General features: G+C 55.2%; 1 protein-coding gene across 1 annotated transcript in view; it reads right to left on the bottom strand.

The window, feature by feature from the left end:
• Window positions 1–74: 74 nt before the first annotated feature.
• Window positions 75–15,480, bottom strand: part of NID2 (nidogen 2) — a 30,239-nt gene continuing 14,833 nt past the window's right edge. Inside the window, exons 9-21 of the mRNA XM_090034410.1 lie at window positions 14,898–15,041; window positions 14,340–14,468; window positions 13,654–13,797; window positions 10,538–10,657; window positions 9,554–9,769; window positions 6,605–6,826; window positions 6,191–6,360; window positions 5,099–5,228; window positions 4,351–4,522; window positions 3,224–3,381; window positions 1,768–1,891; window positions 958–1,070; window positions 75–869 (exon numbers count right to left, since the gene is read on the bottom strand). Of these exons, the coding sequence (XP_089890536.1) occupies window positions 859–869; window positions 958–1,070; window positions 1,768–1,891; window positions 3,224–3,381; window positions 4,351–4,522; window positions 5,099–5,228; window positions 6,191–6,360; window positions 6,605–6,826; window positions 9,554–9,769; window positions 10,538–10,657; window positions 13,654–13,797; window positions 14,340–14,468; window positions 14,898–15,041 (1,853 nt within the window). The 3' untranslated portion in view covers window positions 75–858. The remainder of the gene's footprint in view (window positions 870–957; window positions 1,071–1,767; window positions 1,892–3,223; window positions 3,382–4,350; window positions 4,523–5,098; window positions 5,229–6,190; window positions 6,361–6,604; window positions 6,827–9,553; window positions 9,770–10,537; window positions 10,658–13,653; window positions 13,798–14,339; window positions 14,469–14,897; window positions 15,042–15,480) is intronic.

The raw sequence follows: 15,480 nt of genomic DNA, 5'->3' as shown, positions 1-15,480 counted from the left end.
TGAAATACTAATCCTGGTACCATAACTACTTGTCATACAAGAGAAACTTGTGAAAAACTAGAGCCAAAACAAAATTTAAAACAACCATTTTATTATTTGAGTAATCTAGAAAAAGTGAGAGTTACATCTGAACAGGTATTTATGTACACATCTCGCTCTATAACAGGTAGCACAGTGAAGGCACTTCTTAAAAGACCATCAAACATGAATGATTAAATCTAGCACATTCTTCTAATATAAATACTAAAAGACATGCATTGAGGCAGAGGCAAAAGGAGTCTAGAATTGTGCTTTGGAAAAAATGTAGTGTACTTTCCATGTCCCATGATGGTTCTGCACACTTTCTGCAGTCATGCAATCTTTGCCTCTTCTGGGTTATTGACAGTGACCCAGTAAGACACTGCATTGAAAGCTTTCCATACACACTTAATTTTTTGGCTATAAAGGACCTATAGGTCAGATTGTCAAACTGTGCTTAAAAATTATTTGAGTTTTGTTTCATACAAATGAGAGAACACTGGAATAAGATACATTAAGACTTTTTCTTTTTTTTAAAGTTGCTTCCATAAGCAAAATTAAAGTAATGGCCTAATATTCACAGGGCCATTATTTTTTGTAGTATAGCAACGTTTTCATTTAAAAATACAGTAGTAAAGATTGAGGTATAACTTCAGAAAAATACTTGATGATGATGATGATCTTTTGCACTAAAGTAGATCACATCAGTGCCTATGGTAAGCATCTGTGGCCTTTGTGGAAGGTTTCTTCCTCTTTGCTCCATGTGGTGTTAAGTCTTTGGGTCTGGCATTCTTCCTCCCAGTTTAAAGCCCAAACTTCCTTTTGTTGAAGTATCAGTAACTATTTCCTCACTGCAATGAGAGGAAACCAGATATGTATGCTTAGTGCACAAAAACAACAGCATATCCATTAGTATGACATAAGCAGGGCAGACTTTACCTCCTGGGCAATAGGGATACACTGCAGTTATTCCATAGAGATGGGACCGTTGTTCTGGAAGGTATTCCTCAGTAAGGGAGCCGGTATCCTTATTCACAGCTATAACACCATCCCTGGGGAGAAAAAAAACCCAAACCTTTCCTTGCTCCTCAATCCTTTTCTAGAAAGAAGGATTGTTGTTAAAGAAGGAATCGCTGTGCTTCAGTCAGACCATCTCCGTACAACACGCCCAGATAGCTCACTTAGTAAACTTTGAATTGAGTCCATTCTTTGTGCTAGAGCTATCATCTTCATTTGGTGCTGAATCACTTGAGTGTGAGTGTTTGCACAGTGCAATGAAACACCATTCTGTGCTACCGCCTCATCCAGCAACAGTGTAGACATGTTAGCAAGACCTGAAAGTATGCGACCTTGGCATCCTAGTGCAGTGCTGCAGACAGCACTTTTTCCACCCCATCAGGAAATGAGTCTCATACTCTGCTCCTCCCTCAAATGCCCTTGTACCATTCCAAACCTGGCAGCTGGAAGAGCATGGGTAGTTTACGTGGCACGCAGCAAATTGGGGCAGGGACAGGCAGCAGAACAGCAGCTAAGGCGGAGAGCACAAGTCACAAAGCAGAGCAGCAGATCCGGTAAGGGAAGGGAGCGAGTGTCCGTTGGGGAGTGCGCTGGGCTGGTTTGTGGCATGTCTGCCAAAAATATTGGCCCTGACAATCCGAGGATGCATTATGGCTAAAATAGGACTAGCAGGTATTTTGTCACTAAATATTTGGCCTCTGGGACTGTGCTCTTTACCAGCATGTTGCCTACCTTCTCCAGTCGGTGTGGTAGAAGTGGTTGGCATAGCTAACGACACTGAAGGGGTAGTTGAGGTTATTCTGTATGACATGCCTTCCTGTTCCATCTGGGAACGTGCACTCCAGCTTCTTGGTTCCTTTTCAAATAAAACATTACATCAGGCAAAACACAAGGCAGGCTAGTTTCCATGCACTCTGCTGGAGGTGAGGTGGCCCACAGTACTCTATGCAAACAGACCTTAGTCAGAAAAGCCCTGAGCAGTAGCTTACTCTCCCAGCTTGTACTGCGGGAAGGCAGGAATTCAGCTGAGCAAAGCTGACAAAACTACCTGCACAAATCACTTCTGCACCAGATGTGCCAGACGTTGAAGTCCCAGTTTGACTGGGTATGTGTGCATGCTCCTCGCTCCTCTGCGGAGGTCAAGTGAAGCAATTCCTCCTTGAGCCTGCTCTGAGTTTTGTTCGTATCCCTCTAGCTGCGTTCCTGATTATAAATGTCGATTAAATGAAAGCTTCAGGCAGACTTTAATCTTAGACCTAAACAGTTCAGCTCAATGCAAAATCATAGAAATCAGAGAAGTGGGGCTAGAAAGGACCTCAAGAGGTCATTTAATCCAATCCCCTGCCTGAGACAAGAAGGGTCTTGTGTACCAAATGAGGATTGAACCTGTGACCATGGCATCATTAGCACCAAAAGGCATCTCTGCCAGGCATTTTCCATAAATGCTGGCACCTGTACAGAAAAATGCCTATCTTCAGACAGTAATATGGAGACTGGCTTGGTAAGAATTTCCCTAGTGCAGCAACTACCTCTAAGTATCTGTGGCAGAGCAGCCATAGCAGCTGTCACATACTGTAATACTAAGATGTTATTCCAGCAAAGCAGCGTGTAGCACTTAAGCACCGCAAGCAAGAAAAGTTTGTGTAGAATCTACACATTGACACATTCCTGCAGTTCTGATTTTAGGAGTTTATATTATTTCACTTGTCCTTGGAAAAAAAAATACTGACTCTCCGTGTCAGACCAGCAGTCACATCCCCATTGCAGGGTGCAGAGCAAGGGGCCTTTTGCTTTATATCATTATTCTCATCATTGCTCTAATTCTGTCACATCTGACGTGCTTAATCGGAGAAGCTGTCGCATAGCTAAAGCTGCACTTGTGGCGAAGGAGAGTTGGCCAGAGGCAGTGTTAGTAGATGCAGGCCAGCTAACAGACATGACTGAGCGCAGCACTGTACAGCCCTACCCTAAGAGGCTGGAGAAATTGCTGAAGGCATGCGTTTAGGGGCGGGGGAGGAGACTGCCTGAGAAAGCTGAAAATCCTCTTTTTTAGCAAAGTAAGGGTTGAAGAGATTTCCCTTTTTAAGAGGTGGGATACAGCAAGAAGTAGGGAGTGGTATTTTTTTTCGATCTGAATTCCCTTCCCTGCCTAGTGTATTTGTGTGCATTTCAATGGGCGTTAAGTCACCTGCATCTGCCCAACAAAGCAGTTTGGAGAAAGGGTCGAAAGTCAGGCCGTTGGGTAACCCGATGTCTTCATTCACCAGAATCCTTCTGTTGGCACCCTCAACCGTTGAGGTTTCAATTTTTGGTGCTTCGCGGTTCCAGTCTGTCCAGTAGAGGTTGCTATAGGGTAACCATTTAACAAGCAAGAGAACAAGACACAGTAATAATGAGTCACTTGGAAAACACGGGGATTACTAATTGAGAGATGAGTCCTGGACCTCCCATTATGCTTTACAGAACAGATTATTTTCTGATTTGAAACTAAAAAGGAAAGCCTGAGGGATCTCAAGAACATTTTACAAGGTGAGATAAGGACTCATCCATTACTCTCCTGGTGATGTTTTCTACATTGCAGTGGTACACTCAGGGGATATATCAGAGGCAACAGAGGGTTCAAAAGCTGAACATTTTAACATTTTACCTTTGTTTTTGAAGGGTTTCCTGTTGAATAATCAGAGGGAAAAAATATAGGGCAAAGGTATGCCTCTGTCTCTGACCACGGAGACATTGAGACTAACTTTCCAGGCAAGCTACTCCAGCCGATGCCAGTTGAAGTTCAAAGATACTTGGCTTCAGATGTAATTCAGCAGTGTCTGCTGTTTTTACTTCCCTTGCAGCTGAGCTGGTGTTTATTGTTTAAAGCAAAAGCACCTTGCTGGCTAACTCCTGATGAGTAGAACCGTGCACAAAACCCTTCCATTTTCCCATGCACGAAGTGTCGATCGTTTTTCCAGCTCTACTGTAATAAATGACTACAGGCTGCACTTCACACTAGGAGGATTCAGATCACTAATTCAACAGTGCCCTTCCAGCTGTGAAAACATTCAAGCAAACAGGACACAGTCCTTACTACTGGCTTCATCCCACTGAGCGCTCAGTGTGGTAAAAATGACAGTACGCTATCTACCTGACAGCTTCCAACATGACACCTGCAGTGGTGGCGAAAACAGGTGCGTCTTGCCTCTGAAGTTTCAGCTCCGATTACAGATTTACCAGTCACCTGCCACAGAGGCGAGTCTCTGGGTAACCTCTCCCCTGGTGCCATAATTACAGGCTTTGAAAAAGCTGAGAGGAAGCCCTGTTGCTCACCCTCTAATGGGATCCACGGTGATGGCACGAGGATTGACGAGATCGGTGCTGAAGAGAGCCCTGCGCTGCGACCCATCCAGGTTGGCACGTTCAATTTTATCCAGGCCGCTGTCTGTCCAAAACATGACCCTGCGCAGGTGATCCACCACCAGCCCTTCTGGACTCATCAGTCCTGCAGGAACATGACAAGCAGAGCCCTGTCACCGCACAGGCTACAGGCCACAGCTGAAATCCTCCCCTGTGCCTGTTCAGCCATTATGTAGTAAGAGTTTTTGGTTGTAGCCACATTGGTCTAAGGACACAGGCAGATGGATAGATGTGATATCTTTTATTAGACGGATGCACTGAAAAAACACAATTTGCAAGCTCTCAGGCACAAGTGCCTATGCCTGAAGAATGGTGCTTGTGCCCAAAAGCTTGCAAAGAACTTTTTTGCAATGACTCAGTTGGTCTAATGAAAGAGGTCACATCTACCCGAAGAAGCTTGCCTACTGTTATGTAGTAGCATCTCTATTTTCCACCCCTCTAGTTGATTATATGGCCTGCCCTGTCAGTGCCTCTGAGACCCTCGCAGGCAGTGGTGATGGGTAATGGCCAAGAGAGAGCTGGGACCAGCGCTTAGAAAGGCCATGTTCCCACTCCCACGCTGCTTAGACCTCAGTTCGGAGAGGCCACGAGCAAGCTCAACCCCCAGTCACGGCCTGCCTGGCAACAAGCCTGATTAAAACCAGCGGAGATGGTCACTCACCTGAATTAATTACGGTTTCCGGCTCAGCCCCTGGTTCCAAGCTTGCTCTGTTAACGGTTCGACCGGCAACATCCGTCCAATAGACCATTTTCCCTCTGCAGTCATAGTCAATTCCCACCACTATGGAGCCCTGTCAGGATTCAGAAAAAAGAGGAGATGACATGTTTTACTTTACAGCGAAGGTATTTTCTCGTCTAGAGCCTGTGGGAGGCAGTGTGAATTCAGCAACCCTGTGTCGTCTGCCTCTTGGCTGTATGCAAGAACCCAGAGGACCAAGCAGAGCTTTCCAGATTGAAGCTGGCGCATGTAACGGCCTTCCAGTTTTCGCTTCCTAATTGAAGGCTGTCACCCCAAAATGCACCCCAAGAGGTCACACACCAGCTCTCAGTTACTCTCAGCCCCACAGGCTCATTCTGGGAGACAGGAACGTGTAGCTTTTTTCTAAAGAGGGGAGGAAAGAGATGCGAAAGGGGGGTCAGCTGCCGATGCTGTCTCAGCCGATGCTCTCAGGAAAGCCCTCCGTGGTGCCCAGCCCCGGCAGGCTCGTTGCACTATCGAGCTGTCTCTTCTTGTCCATTAAAATGGTTTTAATTTCCTGCAGCCACAGGCAAGGTCGAGGAGCTCTGCTGAGGTGCCATGGGATGGGACTGCGGCTGTAAAAGGAAGGAGACTGCCCCGGATGAGACTTACACATCGACTTCATTAAGTGCACAGCTGTGATGTGCTAATGACTTGAAAACAAGGCCAAGGCAAAGGCAATAAGACAACCTAGGAAAACAGGAGTGAACCCTCCCTCAGCACTCAGGAGCTTTCACAGGGGAGGATCAGGGCTCTGTATAGCGAGCAGACTTGCTTTGGGTTGTTTTGCTCCCGCTGCCTTGTTAGCTGGAGTTAGAGAGGCCCAGAGAGCCTGTGTTATTGGCCACAAACCAGAGATCTGGATGACACAAGAGAGAGCAGCCATGTCTCCCTCTCCCAAATGCCCCCTCTCAGATGAAGTGGCCAGGCTCAGGCCCCACGGAGACCACCCAGAGCACACCAGGCCTCACCCTCCCAAGCCCGAGCAGCTCGGCTCCCCCCGCAATACGTTACATGCAGCGCCAGCAGGGTCTTGGCTGCCTCCTTCTGCAGCCGCGTGCCGTTGAGGGGCAGGTAGCCGATCTGGTGTCCCTGGGCATACAGCAGGAAAGTTCCCATGGCAGGCGGGGACACGTCTGGACGTGGCGAGGGCCGCACCGTGGGAGGGGCCACGCTGGGGAGACCTGTCGTTCAAACACAGGCGTCACGGCCCTGACGGATGCCATGCCAGGGGCACGCGGGCCCTGAACCTGGTCCCATGCCTGCAGGAGAACGTGCGCTCGAATGCAGCACCTGAGTCTTCGCCGGTCACAACCTGTGGTATAACCACAACACGCCACCCACACAAGGGCTCAATGGCCCAGGTAAACCCCTTCCAGCCCCGTGCCGCGCAGCCAGCCCTCCCCCAGCACGCCACAGTGCTCTTACATGGCGGGGCCGTGCCGGGCTCCGACCGCGTCCCGTGAATCTCTCTGCCGTGTTCGTCCACGCACCAGCAGAAGCCGCTGTTGCCGTGGCACTGCAGCGGGCTGAAGCTGCCGGCCGCGTCGCACTGCGGCACGTAGTGGTCCTCACGTGGCCTGCCCCCGTAGTGGTCCAGCAGGCTCTGCCTCCAGCGCTCGCACATGGTCTGCGGCCTCGCCGTGGGCTCTAGAGTCGAGGGCAAGAGATTTGTAGGGGAGTGAGGGCCAAAGCAACCAACAGCTTCAGGGGAAGGCCATGGGGGTGTTTGCAATGTGCCTGCCAGGGACACGGTCACACGAGACCACAGTAGGTCCTCGTGGAAAACGCTTCTCCCTAGAGCAGTACCACCAGGGTGGCTTCTACCCGATATATAGACATCCGCCTTGGTTAGGCTATAAGGTGCAAATCCTACCCTGCCTTCTGTCTGATCTTGGGGGAGACTGGCCCGCTCCACTGTTCCTAGAGCAAGGCCAGCCGTGGAAAGCAGTATTGATGGAAAGAGCTGGACAGCAAAGGGAGATGAATTAAGGAGAGCAGCAGGGTCAGGTGGCTTTGGTGGCAGCAGAGAGAGAGAAGCCACAGGGCCATGCTCAAGCCTACGGTGATACACGTGTGGCACAACCCTGCAAGTGTGCAAGTTGCCATGAGTGGGGTCACGTGTCTGTCCAGTGATGGCAATTAAGGGATCTTGTGCTACCTCCAGGTGGAAGTTCAAAGCCTGCTCCAGGCTTGTGCCAAAGCCCAGCCCCAGTCGACCCAGCTGTGAATGGCTGCCTGGCTGTTTAGCAAGGGGAAGCCAAAGCAGCTGCGTGGAAAGCCAGGCACATCACTCCCTTGGGCATTGCTGGCTGCAGGGACCAGCAGACCTGTTGCTCCAGGAGCAAGCAGAGCTGACATATGCTGCCCAGCACCAACTCCATCATTTTTAGGGGCCTGAAAGCACCATGGGGATAGACAAGGAGCTGAGCCTGGCCAGGGGATGAGGGCACCTATCCTCCAGACACTGAGGAGCCCTGTTCCCCATGGTATCGAATGGGGGCTGCAGCCAAATCAGCAGTGGGTGTGAGGTCCCCAGGTGCCTTCCAATGGGGTGCTGCCTCCTGGACCCTGCATACCCCTGGAGGGCTCTCGCTTCCCAGGGAAGTCCTTTCGCCTTTTATCGTGGGACAGGTGGGCAATGGAGATGGAAGCAATGAGGCACTGGGATTTCAGGCCGGGTCTGGGCAGAGGCTTTCAGGGGGTCACCAGGGACCTCAGCTCCCTCCCGCAAAGCACCCCAGCTCCAGAGGTTTTGGCAGGAGAGGAATGCTCCCAACCAAACCCTGTGCCAGCTGCACCCCCAAGACTAGCAAGATGTCCTCTCTCAAAGTGGAAGGGCACGATGGGCTTGATGCTCAGAAAGGCCAGACAGGCCCCTCCATCATTCATAGGTACAAGAGTGGCTAGAGGCTCCATGGTGCTCAGTGCTGTACATATGCGTAGTGCATGACAGTCCCTACTCAAAGGAGCCCATGCTGTAAGCAGACATGCCCAATGTCCCGGCAGAACCAGGCTCCTGACCCCCACACCAGTGCCCCTGCTAGCAGGTGACAATCTCCAAGCAGGGGAAGGAGGCAGAGGGCTCTGGGCTCGAGCTCAGCAGCCCCTTCCCCACTTCTCAGGGTCTGGCTCAGGGCACAGGGAAATCAGAGTGCACTTAGTTTCATAGTTTGTAGGGTCGGAAGGGACCTGAGCAGATCATCTAGTCCGACCCCCTGCCACGGCAGGAAAGAGTACTGGGGTCGAACGACCCCAGCAAGATGTTCATCTAACCTCCTCTTAAACACCCCCAGGGTAGGGGCCTGCACCACTTCTCTTGGAAGCTGGTTCCAGACCCTAGCCGCCCTGACCGTGAAGTCGCGCCTCCTGATATCTAACCTAAACCTGCCCTCTGCCAGCTCGTGACCGTTATTCCTGGTCACTCCTTGCGGTGCTCAGGGAGAACAGGGACTCCCCCAGTGCCTGCTGGTCCCCCCTGACTAGTTTATAACAGGCCACAAGATCCCCCCTCAGCCTTCTCTTGTGGAGGCTGAACAGGTTCAGGTCCCGCAGCCTCTCCTCATAGGGCCTGCCCTGCTGCCCCCTGACCATGCGAGTGGCCTCCTCTGGACCCTCTCCATGCTGACCACATCCCTCCTGAAGCGCGGCGCCCAGAACTGGACGCAGTACTCCAGCTGCGGCCTGACCAGTGCCGCATAGAGGGGGAGGATCACCTCCTTGGACCTGCTCGAGATGCATCTGTGGATGCACGACAAGGTGCGGTTCGCCTTCCTAACTGCCTCCCCACACTGCCGGCCCATGTTCATCTTGGAGTCAATGATGACCCCCAGATCCCTTTCTGCCTCCGTGCTGATAAGAGGGGAGTTCCCCAACCTGTAGGTATGGTGCCGGTTGTTCCTCCCAAGGTGCATCACCTTGCACTTGTCTGTGTTGAAACCCATCCTATTCTCGTCCGCCCACCCCTGTAACCTGTCGAGGTCTGATTGTAGCCTGTTGCATCCTTCCACCGTGCCCACGTCCCCCCACATCTTAGTGTCATCAGCAAATTTGAACAGATGCTTTTTACCCCCTCATCCAAATCGCTGATGAAGATGTTGACCAGTGCGGGCCCGAGGACCGAGCCCTGCGGGACCCCACTGCCCACGTCCCTCCAGGTTGAGAAGAACCCATCCACTACCACTCTCCGGGTGTGGCCCTCCAGCCAGTTGGCGACCCATTTGACTGTGTGGGTGTCTACACCACAGCCCCCCAGTTTCTTAATGAGAACGGGGTGAGAGACAGTGTCAAAAGCCTTCCGGAAGTCCAGGAAGATTATATCCACTTAGCACTACCCGTGCCAAGACAACAAGAAGCTGAGGGGTGAATGGCACTGACCTGGCTCCCCGCACTGCGGCGGGGTGCTGCCTGGAGGCGTCTGGGTGCCAGCAATCTCCTGGCCAGCTTCATCCACGCACCAGCAGAAGCCCGTGCTGCTGTGGCACTGCAGAGGCTGGTAGTTGCCCTGGTCGTCGCACACGGGTATGTGGTGCCCTGGCTCCGGCTGTGAATAGAGCCGCTCATGTTCGCATGGTGTCAGGCGCTGTAGGTTTGCTGCAGAGTAAAGGGAGGCACATGGGAGTACAGCTACCCGTGCCACGGGGCACGCAGCCCATCCAGCCTTGCAACAACCAGCGGGAAGGCTTCTGTCTGCCTCCCAGCTCCTGGGGCTTTATCGTGGGAGGAATGGGCACTGGCAGAGGATGCAATGGGGCACTGGGACTTCAGGCAGGGTCTGAGCAGGGTATTCAAGGGTTCACCAGTGACCTCATTCGTATGGAGGGGTAAACAGACACACAGAGGCCAGATGAGGTGTCCAAGGGCACATAGAAAGCCAGTGGCAGAGGCAGGAACGGGCTCAAGGAGCCAGGAGCCGTGCTTCCTTGCACAGGGCACTCGGACCCACACCTCTTCCCTGGATTTTGCGGAAATGGAGGAGGTCATATTAATAAGCTTTGGGCCCTGACCTGACAGTGCCACCTGCATCTCAACTCCTGGCTGTTGCAATGAACAGTGCTACAAATGCTGTGGTCAGGTGGACAACATCCGCATGAAGCCCTGGGCCCTGGCTGTCAGGGTGCTTTGCCTCTGTGACAGTCACAAACCACTACCCCATGAGCTGCAGGAGCAGCTCCCTCTGCAAGCAGCAATAGTAGGCTGTCACCCACTACTGTGGGAAGCTGCTGTGTGTCTTGTGCCACAGGGCCAAAAGCAGGTGGCATCAGCTGAAGTGTATGGGCCATGGGCAGCCGGGATAGGGAGGAGGAGACACAGATGCTCATTGCAGGTGCCAGCCACAATGCCCTGTGTGAGGATCCTTACCAGGGGTGCACTGGAAGCCATCCCCATCGTAGCCTGGCCGGCACTGGCAGGAGAAGGAACCAGGTGTGTTGTGGCAGGTGGCAGCTGGGTGGCACCTGCCCTGCGTGCATTCATTCACATCTGCAAGAGGGAGAGAAGCCCGCTTGTCAGCAGGCGCAGGCACGGGACCCCCACCTCCCGGAAACCGGGGGGCATGTGTGGGACGCGCTCTCCTGGCAGCCACAGGACCAGTGCTTTGGGGGTGTGAATGCACTGGAAGCTGCATACTGCATTTGTGGGTGGTGGAGATGAGGGGAGGGGGCATCTTCCTGGCCCTGCAGCAGAAGCCCTGCTGGACCTAGAGACCATGCTCCATTTCCACCCGCTTCCTGGGGAAGCCATGTGCTCGAGTCCCCGTGTCCCACCCTCAGAGGACGACTCCAAGAGCACCCTTGTCTGGTCCCACGGCCCCTCCTGCAGCCACAGCCAGCTCTGCCTTAAAGGAAGGCAGGTCCCTTGATCTCTCCCGGCCCCTTGACAGACCAGACCCAACCTTGCTCCTCGGACAGCGAGAAACCATCTGTGGGCTGGAGGAGGGGGAATGCTGGAGACATGCCGTGTGGCCAGGTCCTGTTTGCCCCAGTACAGCACACCCTGGTCTAATACCCTGATGTAAATCACAACCAGCTCCCCTGGGAGAACGGCTGCAGAAGACACTACTCCAGCGTCCCTGTGCCAGGGAAGCAAATGGCTGTGCTGGGATAACTGTGGGCACGATCCTCACCGGAGGATTTTTGCTGCCATTTCTTTCTAGGGGTTGATCTGGACCAGACTCCAGCAGGCTGCATCGCAGGACTGGAAGTCCTGTGCCTGTTCCCTGCCTACACCGTTGCAAAAAGGGTTTCTGCAGCTGCAAACGTGATGCGTGTACGGTCACTGGAGACCCACCACCCACTCGGCAGCCTGAGCTGACTTGAATGGCAGTCCTGCGGGCACACAGGGGCAGGGCAGAGCTTAACTCTTCCAGGAAAGGGGGACGCTCTGCATCCTAGGTAAGCCCCAGTCTTGCTTGACAGCTCCTGCCTCTGCCAAGGGACTGCTCACTCAGCCTACTGGGAAGGGAAAGGCTAGGAGCTGATTCAAGGAGAATTGCTAAGTGGGAAAGGAAGCCTGGGAAATGGCACTCATCTGGCAGGCAGGAGATATAGAAATACTGGGTCCAACTATTTGGCACTGGGGAGGCCACATCTGGAGTCTTGTGCCCGGTTTTGTGCCCCCACTACAGAAAGGATGTGGACAAGTTGGGAGAGTCCAGAGCAGGGCAGTGAAAATGGTCATGGGGCCGGGGGACATGACTGGAGAGGAGAGGCTGAGTGAACTGGGCTGATTTAGTCTGCAGAAGAGAAGACCGAGGGGGACTGAATAGCAGCCTTCACCTCCCTGCAGGGGGGTGCAAAGAGGATGGAGCTGGGCTGTTCTCAGTGGGGGCAGATGCAGGACAAGGAGCAATGGGCTCACGTTGCAGCAAGGGCGGTTTAGGTTGGATCTTAGGAAAAACTCTGTTACTAGGAGTGTGGCAAAGCAGTAACAGGTTACCCAGAGAGGTGGTGGCATCTCCATCCTTAGAGGTTTTTAAGACGCGGCTAGACAAAACCCTGGCTGGGATGATGTAGTTGGGGCTGGTCCTGCTTGGAGCAGGGGGTTGGACTAGATGTGACCTCCTGAGCTCCCTTCACACCCTCATGGTCTATGATTCAGGATGGGACAAAGCAGAGCATCAGGGAACAGGGCCACAGCCTCACCAGCTGTTCAGAGGTTGACCCCAGCTCCCACCCAGCTCCTCATCCACCTCCTAGCCCTTGGACAGCGAAGGGAAACAGGGCCATTTCCCCTTCCCCAAGCTGTGCCCGGGCTCACAGCACCACAGGCTCATGGCGTGGTTACCCGGAGCAGCCCTGACACTGTCTGAGGACAAGACCCCTCTGCGGGCAGCGACAGCAGGACTCGGTGTGACCCTGCCCCACAGTCCAGCCAGGCCACGCACTCCCCCATCACTCGCTCCGAGCATCTTTAATTCAGGGAGCGGGTGGAGCTAAGCGGTGGTGACCACACACCACGCGCCCACTAGGGGGTGCTGTCCCCACCGCTCCGCCCCCGCAGGCCTGTAAGGTAGACAAGGCTGCCCCGCGATGGGCCGGAGTTCAGCTGGTGCCCCACCTGCCACCCCAGGCTCTGCCTCTCGCCCCCACACCCGCTGCCTGGTTCAGGGGCGGGCACGGGCACGGGCCTGAAAAGCTGCACTGACATTTCCCCCCTCGCTAGGGGCCTGCAGCAGACGGAGCTGGGTTGGCGCCTCGCCCAGCACCAGGGTGCCTCCGAGCACAGCTACACAGCAGGGCCGGCCCCCGAGGATACTTCCCCAATGCATTTAAACTGGAATTGGGAAGCGCCTGCAGATTCCTGACAGGTCACCCTGGCAATGCGCCCCACCCCACACGCGCTCTGCAGCGAACACTTGAGCACTGTTCTTGGGCCCCCCCGACCCCGGCAAGACAGGGAGCCTGTTGGACACAGTCGATCCAGATGTGGGGGCAGTGTACTGACTCGGGGGTGGGAGGCGAGGCCGGCCCCTCCCCGCAACACAAGACTGTCCAGGCTGGCTTCCAAGGCCTGCTTTCCCCAGCCCTGCTGTCTGCACGAGGCTGGCTGCAGCCCTCGAAGCGGGGGAGCAGCAGGTTGTGCAGCCTGGGGCACTGGGCCGGGGGTTGCACGGTGCTGGGAAAGGTGCATTCGACAAGGGGGGAATTGCGGCTGCCTCTCGGGAGGCTAGAGAAGCCCTGGGACAGGCTGGCAGGCCTGTGCATCTGGGCAAGGAAATCGACTGCTCTTGTGCAGCAGCCCAGACCTCGTGTATGGGAATAAAGAGCCCCCGCTGTGCACATGCAGCTGCCACGAAGGTCCCCACGTGTCGAGCTGCCTCTCAGCTCCCAGGACCCTGATGAGGGGGTGCCCAGAGCCCACTTAGCAGGATGCAGCTTCTGTCCCCAGACAGAGCGCAGGGTCCTGGCTGGGCTGTGCAGCTGACCCCGTGTCCGACCTAGCATGATACCCTGGCAGGAAGCCGTGCCCCCACGTACCAGAGCAGGTGTGCCCATCACCGGTGTAGCCAGGCAGGCACTCGCAGCTGAAGGCGCCACCACCGCGGGGGATGCACCGCGCTTGGTGTGCGGCCGCACAGCTGTGCCTGCCTGCCGCGCAGGGGTCAGGCGGGGGCGCAGCCACTGCAAGAGGAAGGCACCAAGTCAGGCCTGTGGAAACCTCCTTCCCTCCAGGTGGGAAACACCAGCCCGGCCCCCCAGTCAGCTGTGAGCCTGACAGCCTGCTCCACCTGCAGCTGGGCAAGGCTGCACCTCTCCCCCTTCCTGCACTGAGGCAGACATGTCCCTGGCATGCACAAGGGCCCGTCAGAGCAGGAAGGAAGGCTCAGTCTGCCAGGGATGTCCCTGAGGCATGACCCACCTCAGGAGGCCACAACAAGTCAGTGCAGCCCCATGGCTGCTCTACCTTTCCCTGCTGGCCAGGGTCAGACGGGGCTGGGAAGCCATCTCTGCCCCTTCTCACGCCTCTGGCCCACGCTCTGCAGCCTGCACCCCTCGGTGAGCAGCCCCAAGGGCAAGCGGGACCCAGCCCAAGGCACCCCTGAAAGGACAGGGCCTCGTTCCCACCACAGCGAGCCAGGACAAGGGAGGATGCCCGGTGCTTGGGCCGTGGCTGGCGAGGCATGGGCACAAGGACAGCCGGCCAGGCGGGGCAGGATACTCACGCACGCAGGTGTGCCGGTCATCGGCGAGGCGGTAGCCGTGCTGGCACTCGCAGCGGTAGCTGCCCAGGGAGTTGAGGCACACAGAAAAGGGGCCGCAGCGGCTCTCGCCCTCGGCGCACTCATCGATGTCTGAAGAGGGACGGAGAGCCTGGTTACCCCAGCGTCAGCTGCCACGCTGCCGGGGCTGGCCCCTTGTGCCAAGAGGCCCCAGCTTGCTCCGACACACCTAGGCCTGGACCCAGGTTGGATCGTGAGCTAGAAACATTCAGCTAGAAACCGAGTCGCAAGGACAGGGCCTGGCAGGGAGCCCCTAACCCCACCTCAGACATGGCTGGGACCAAGGCTCACAGAGAAGGCAGCACAGTCCGTTTTCTCATCCAAGCCCGCAGGGACAAACCTTCCCTTGTGCGCCTCAGTTTCCCTGAGAGAAAAGGCTCCCCATGCTTTGCCCGTGGCTCTGGGCCCAGGCAGGAAGGCACATGCCGAGATGGCTCCTCACTGCCCACGTGGCCGGGCCAAGCCTGGGGGGACACAGCAAGCAGCGCCGTCTGCACTCACCCATGCAGTCCTGGCCATCGCCGCGGTATCCAGCTGTGCACTCGCAGCTGTACTGCAGCCCTGTGCCCGGCTGGCACCGCGCCGTCGTGTCGCACACGTGGGTGCCGTCATAGCAAGGGTTCACTACAGCTGTGTCCGAGTCCCCTGCAAAGCACAAGATGGGCTGGAAAGCCAGGCTGAGACGGGTTGGGGAGGTGGGATCTATGGATGGCGGGGGGGAATAAGCGTGGCCATGCCAGCAGCCCCTGATGAAAAGACACATGGCAATTAAGCCCCTGCTGCAGAGGACTGGAGGAGCAGGGACTCGCCAGCAAACCCAAGCTGGGCACAGGCTGGCACCCCCTTCCACGGCTCGGTGGGAATGGGAAAACATGCCCAGGCAGACCCTGGATCCCAGGAGAGCCGGTGCCTCGTGACAGAGACCCCAGCCCAAGCTGGAGACAGACCTGTATCTCTCTGCTTGCTGGGACGCCTTCAGCAAAGTGCTGCAATGATCCTGGGATGAGGAGAAGGAGGAGGAGGAGGAGGCAGCAGCTGTCATCCCCTGCCGGGTCCCCACACGGAGACAGCCGGGCCCTGTCTG

Source organism: Crocodylus siamensis, chromosome 2 (assembly GCF_052110815.1).
Source record: "Crocodylus siamensis isolate JL-2025a chromosome 2, ASM5211081v1, whole genome shotgun sequence".
Lineage (NCBI taxonomy): Eukaryota > Metazoa > Chordata > Crocodylia > Crocodylidae > Crocodylus > Crocodylus siamensis.
This window is presented reverse-complemented; position numbering and strand designations above follow the sequence as displayed.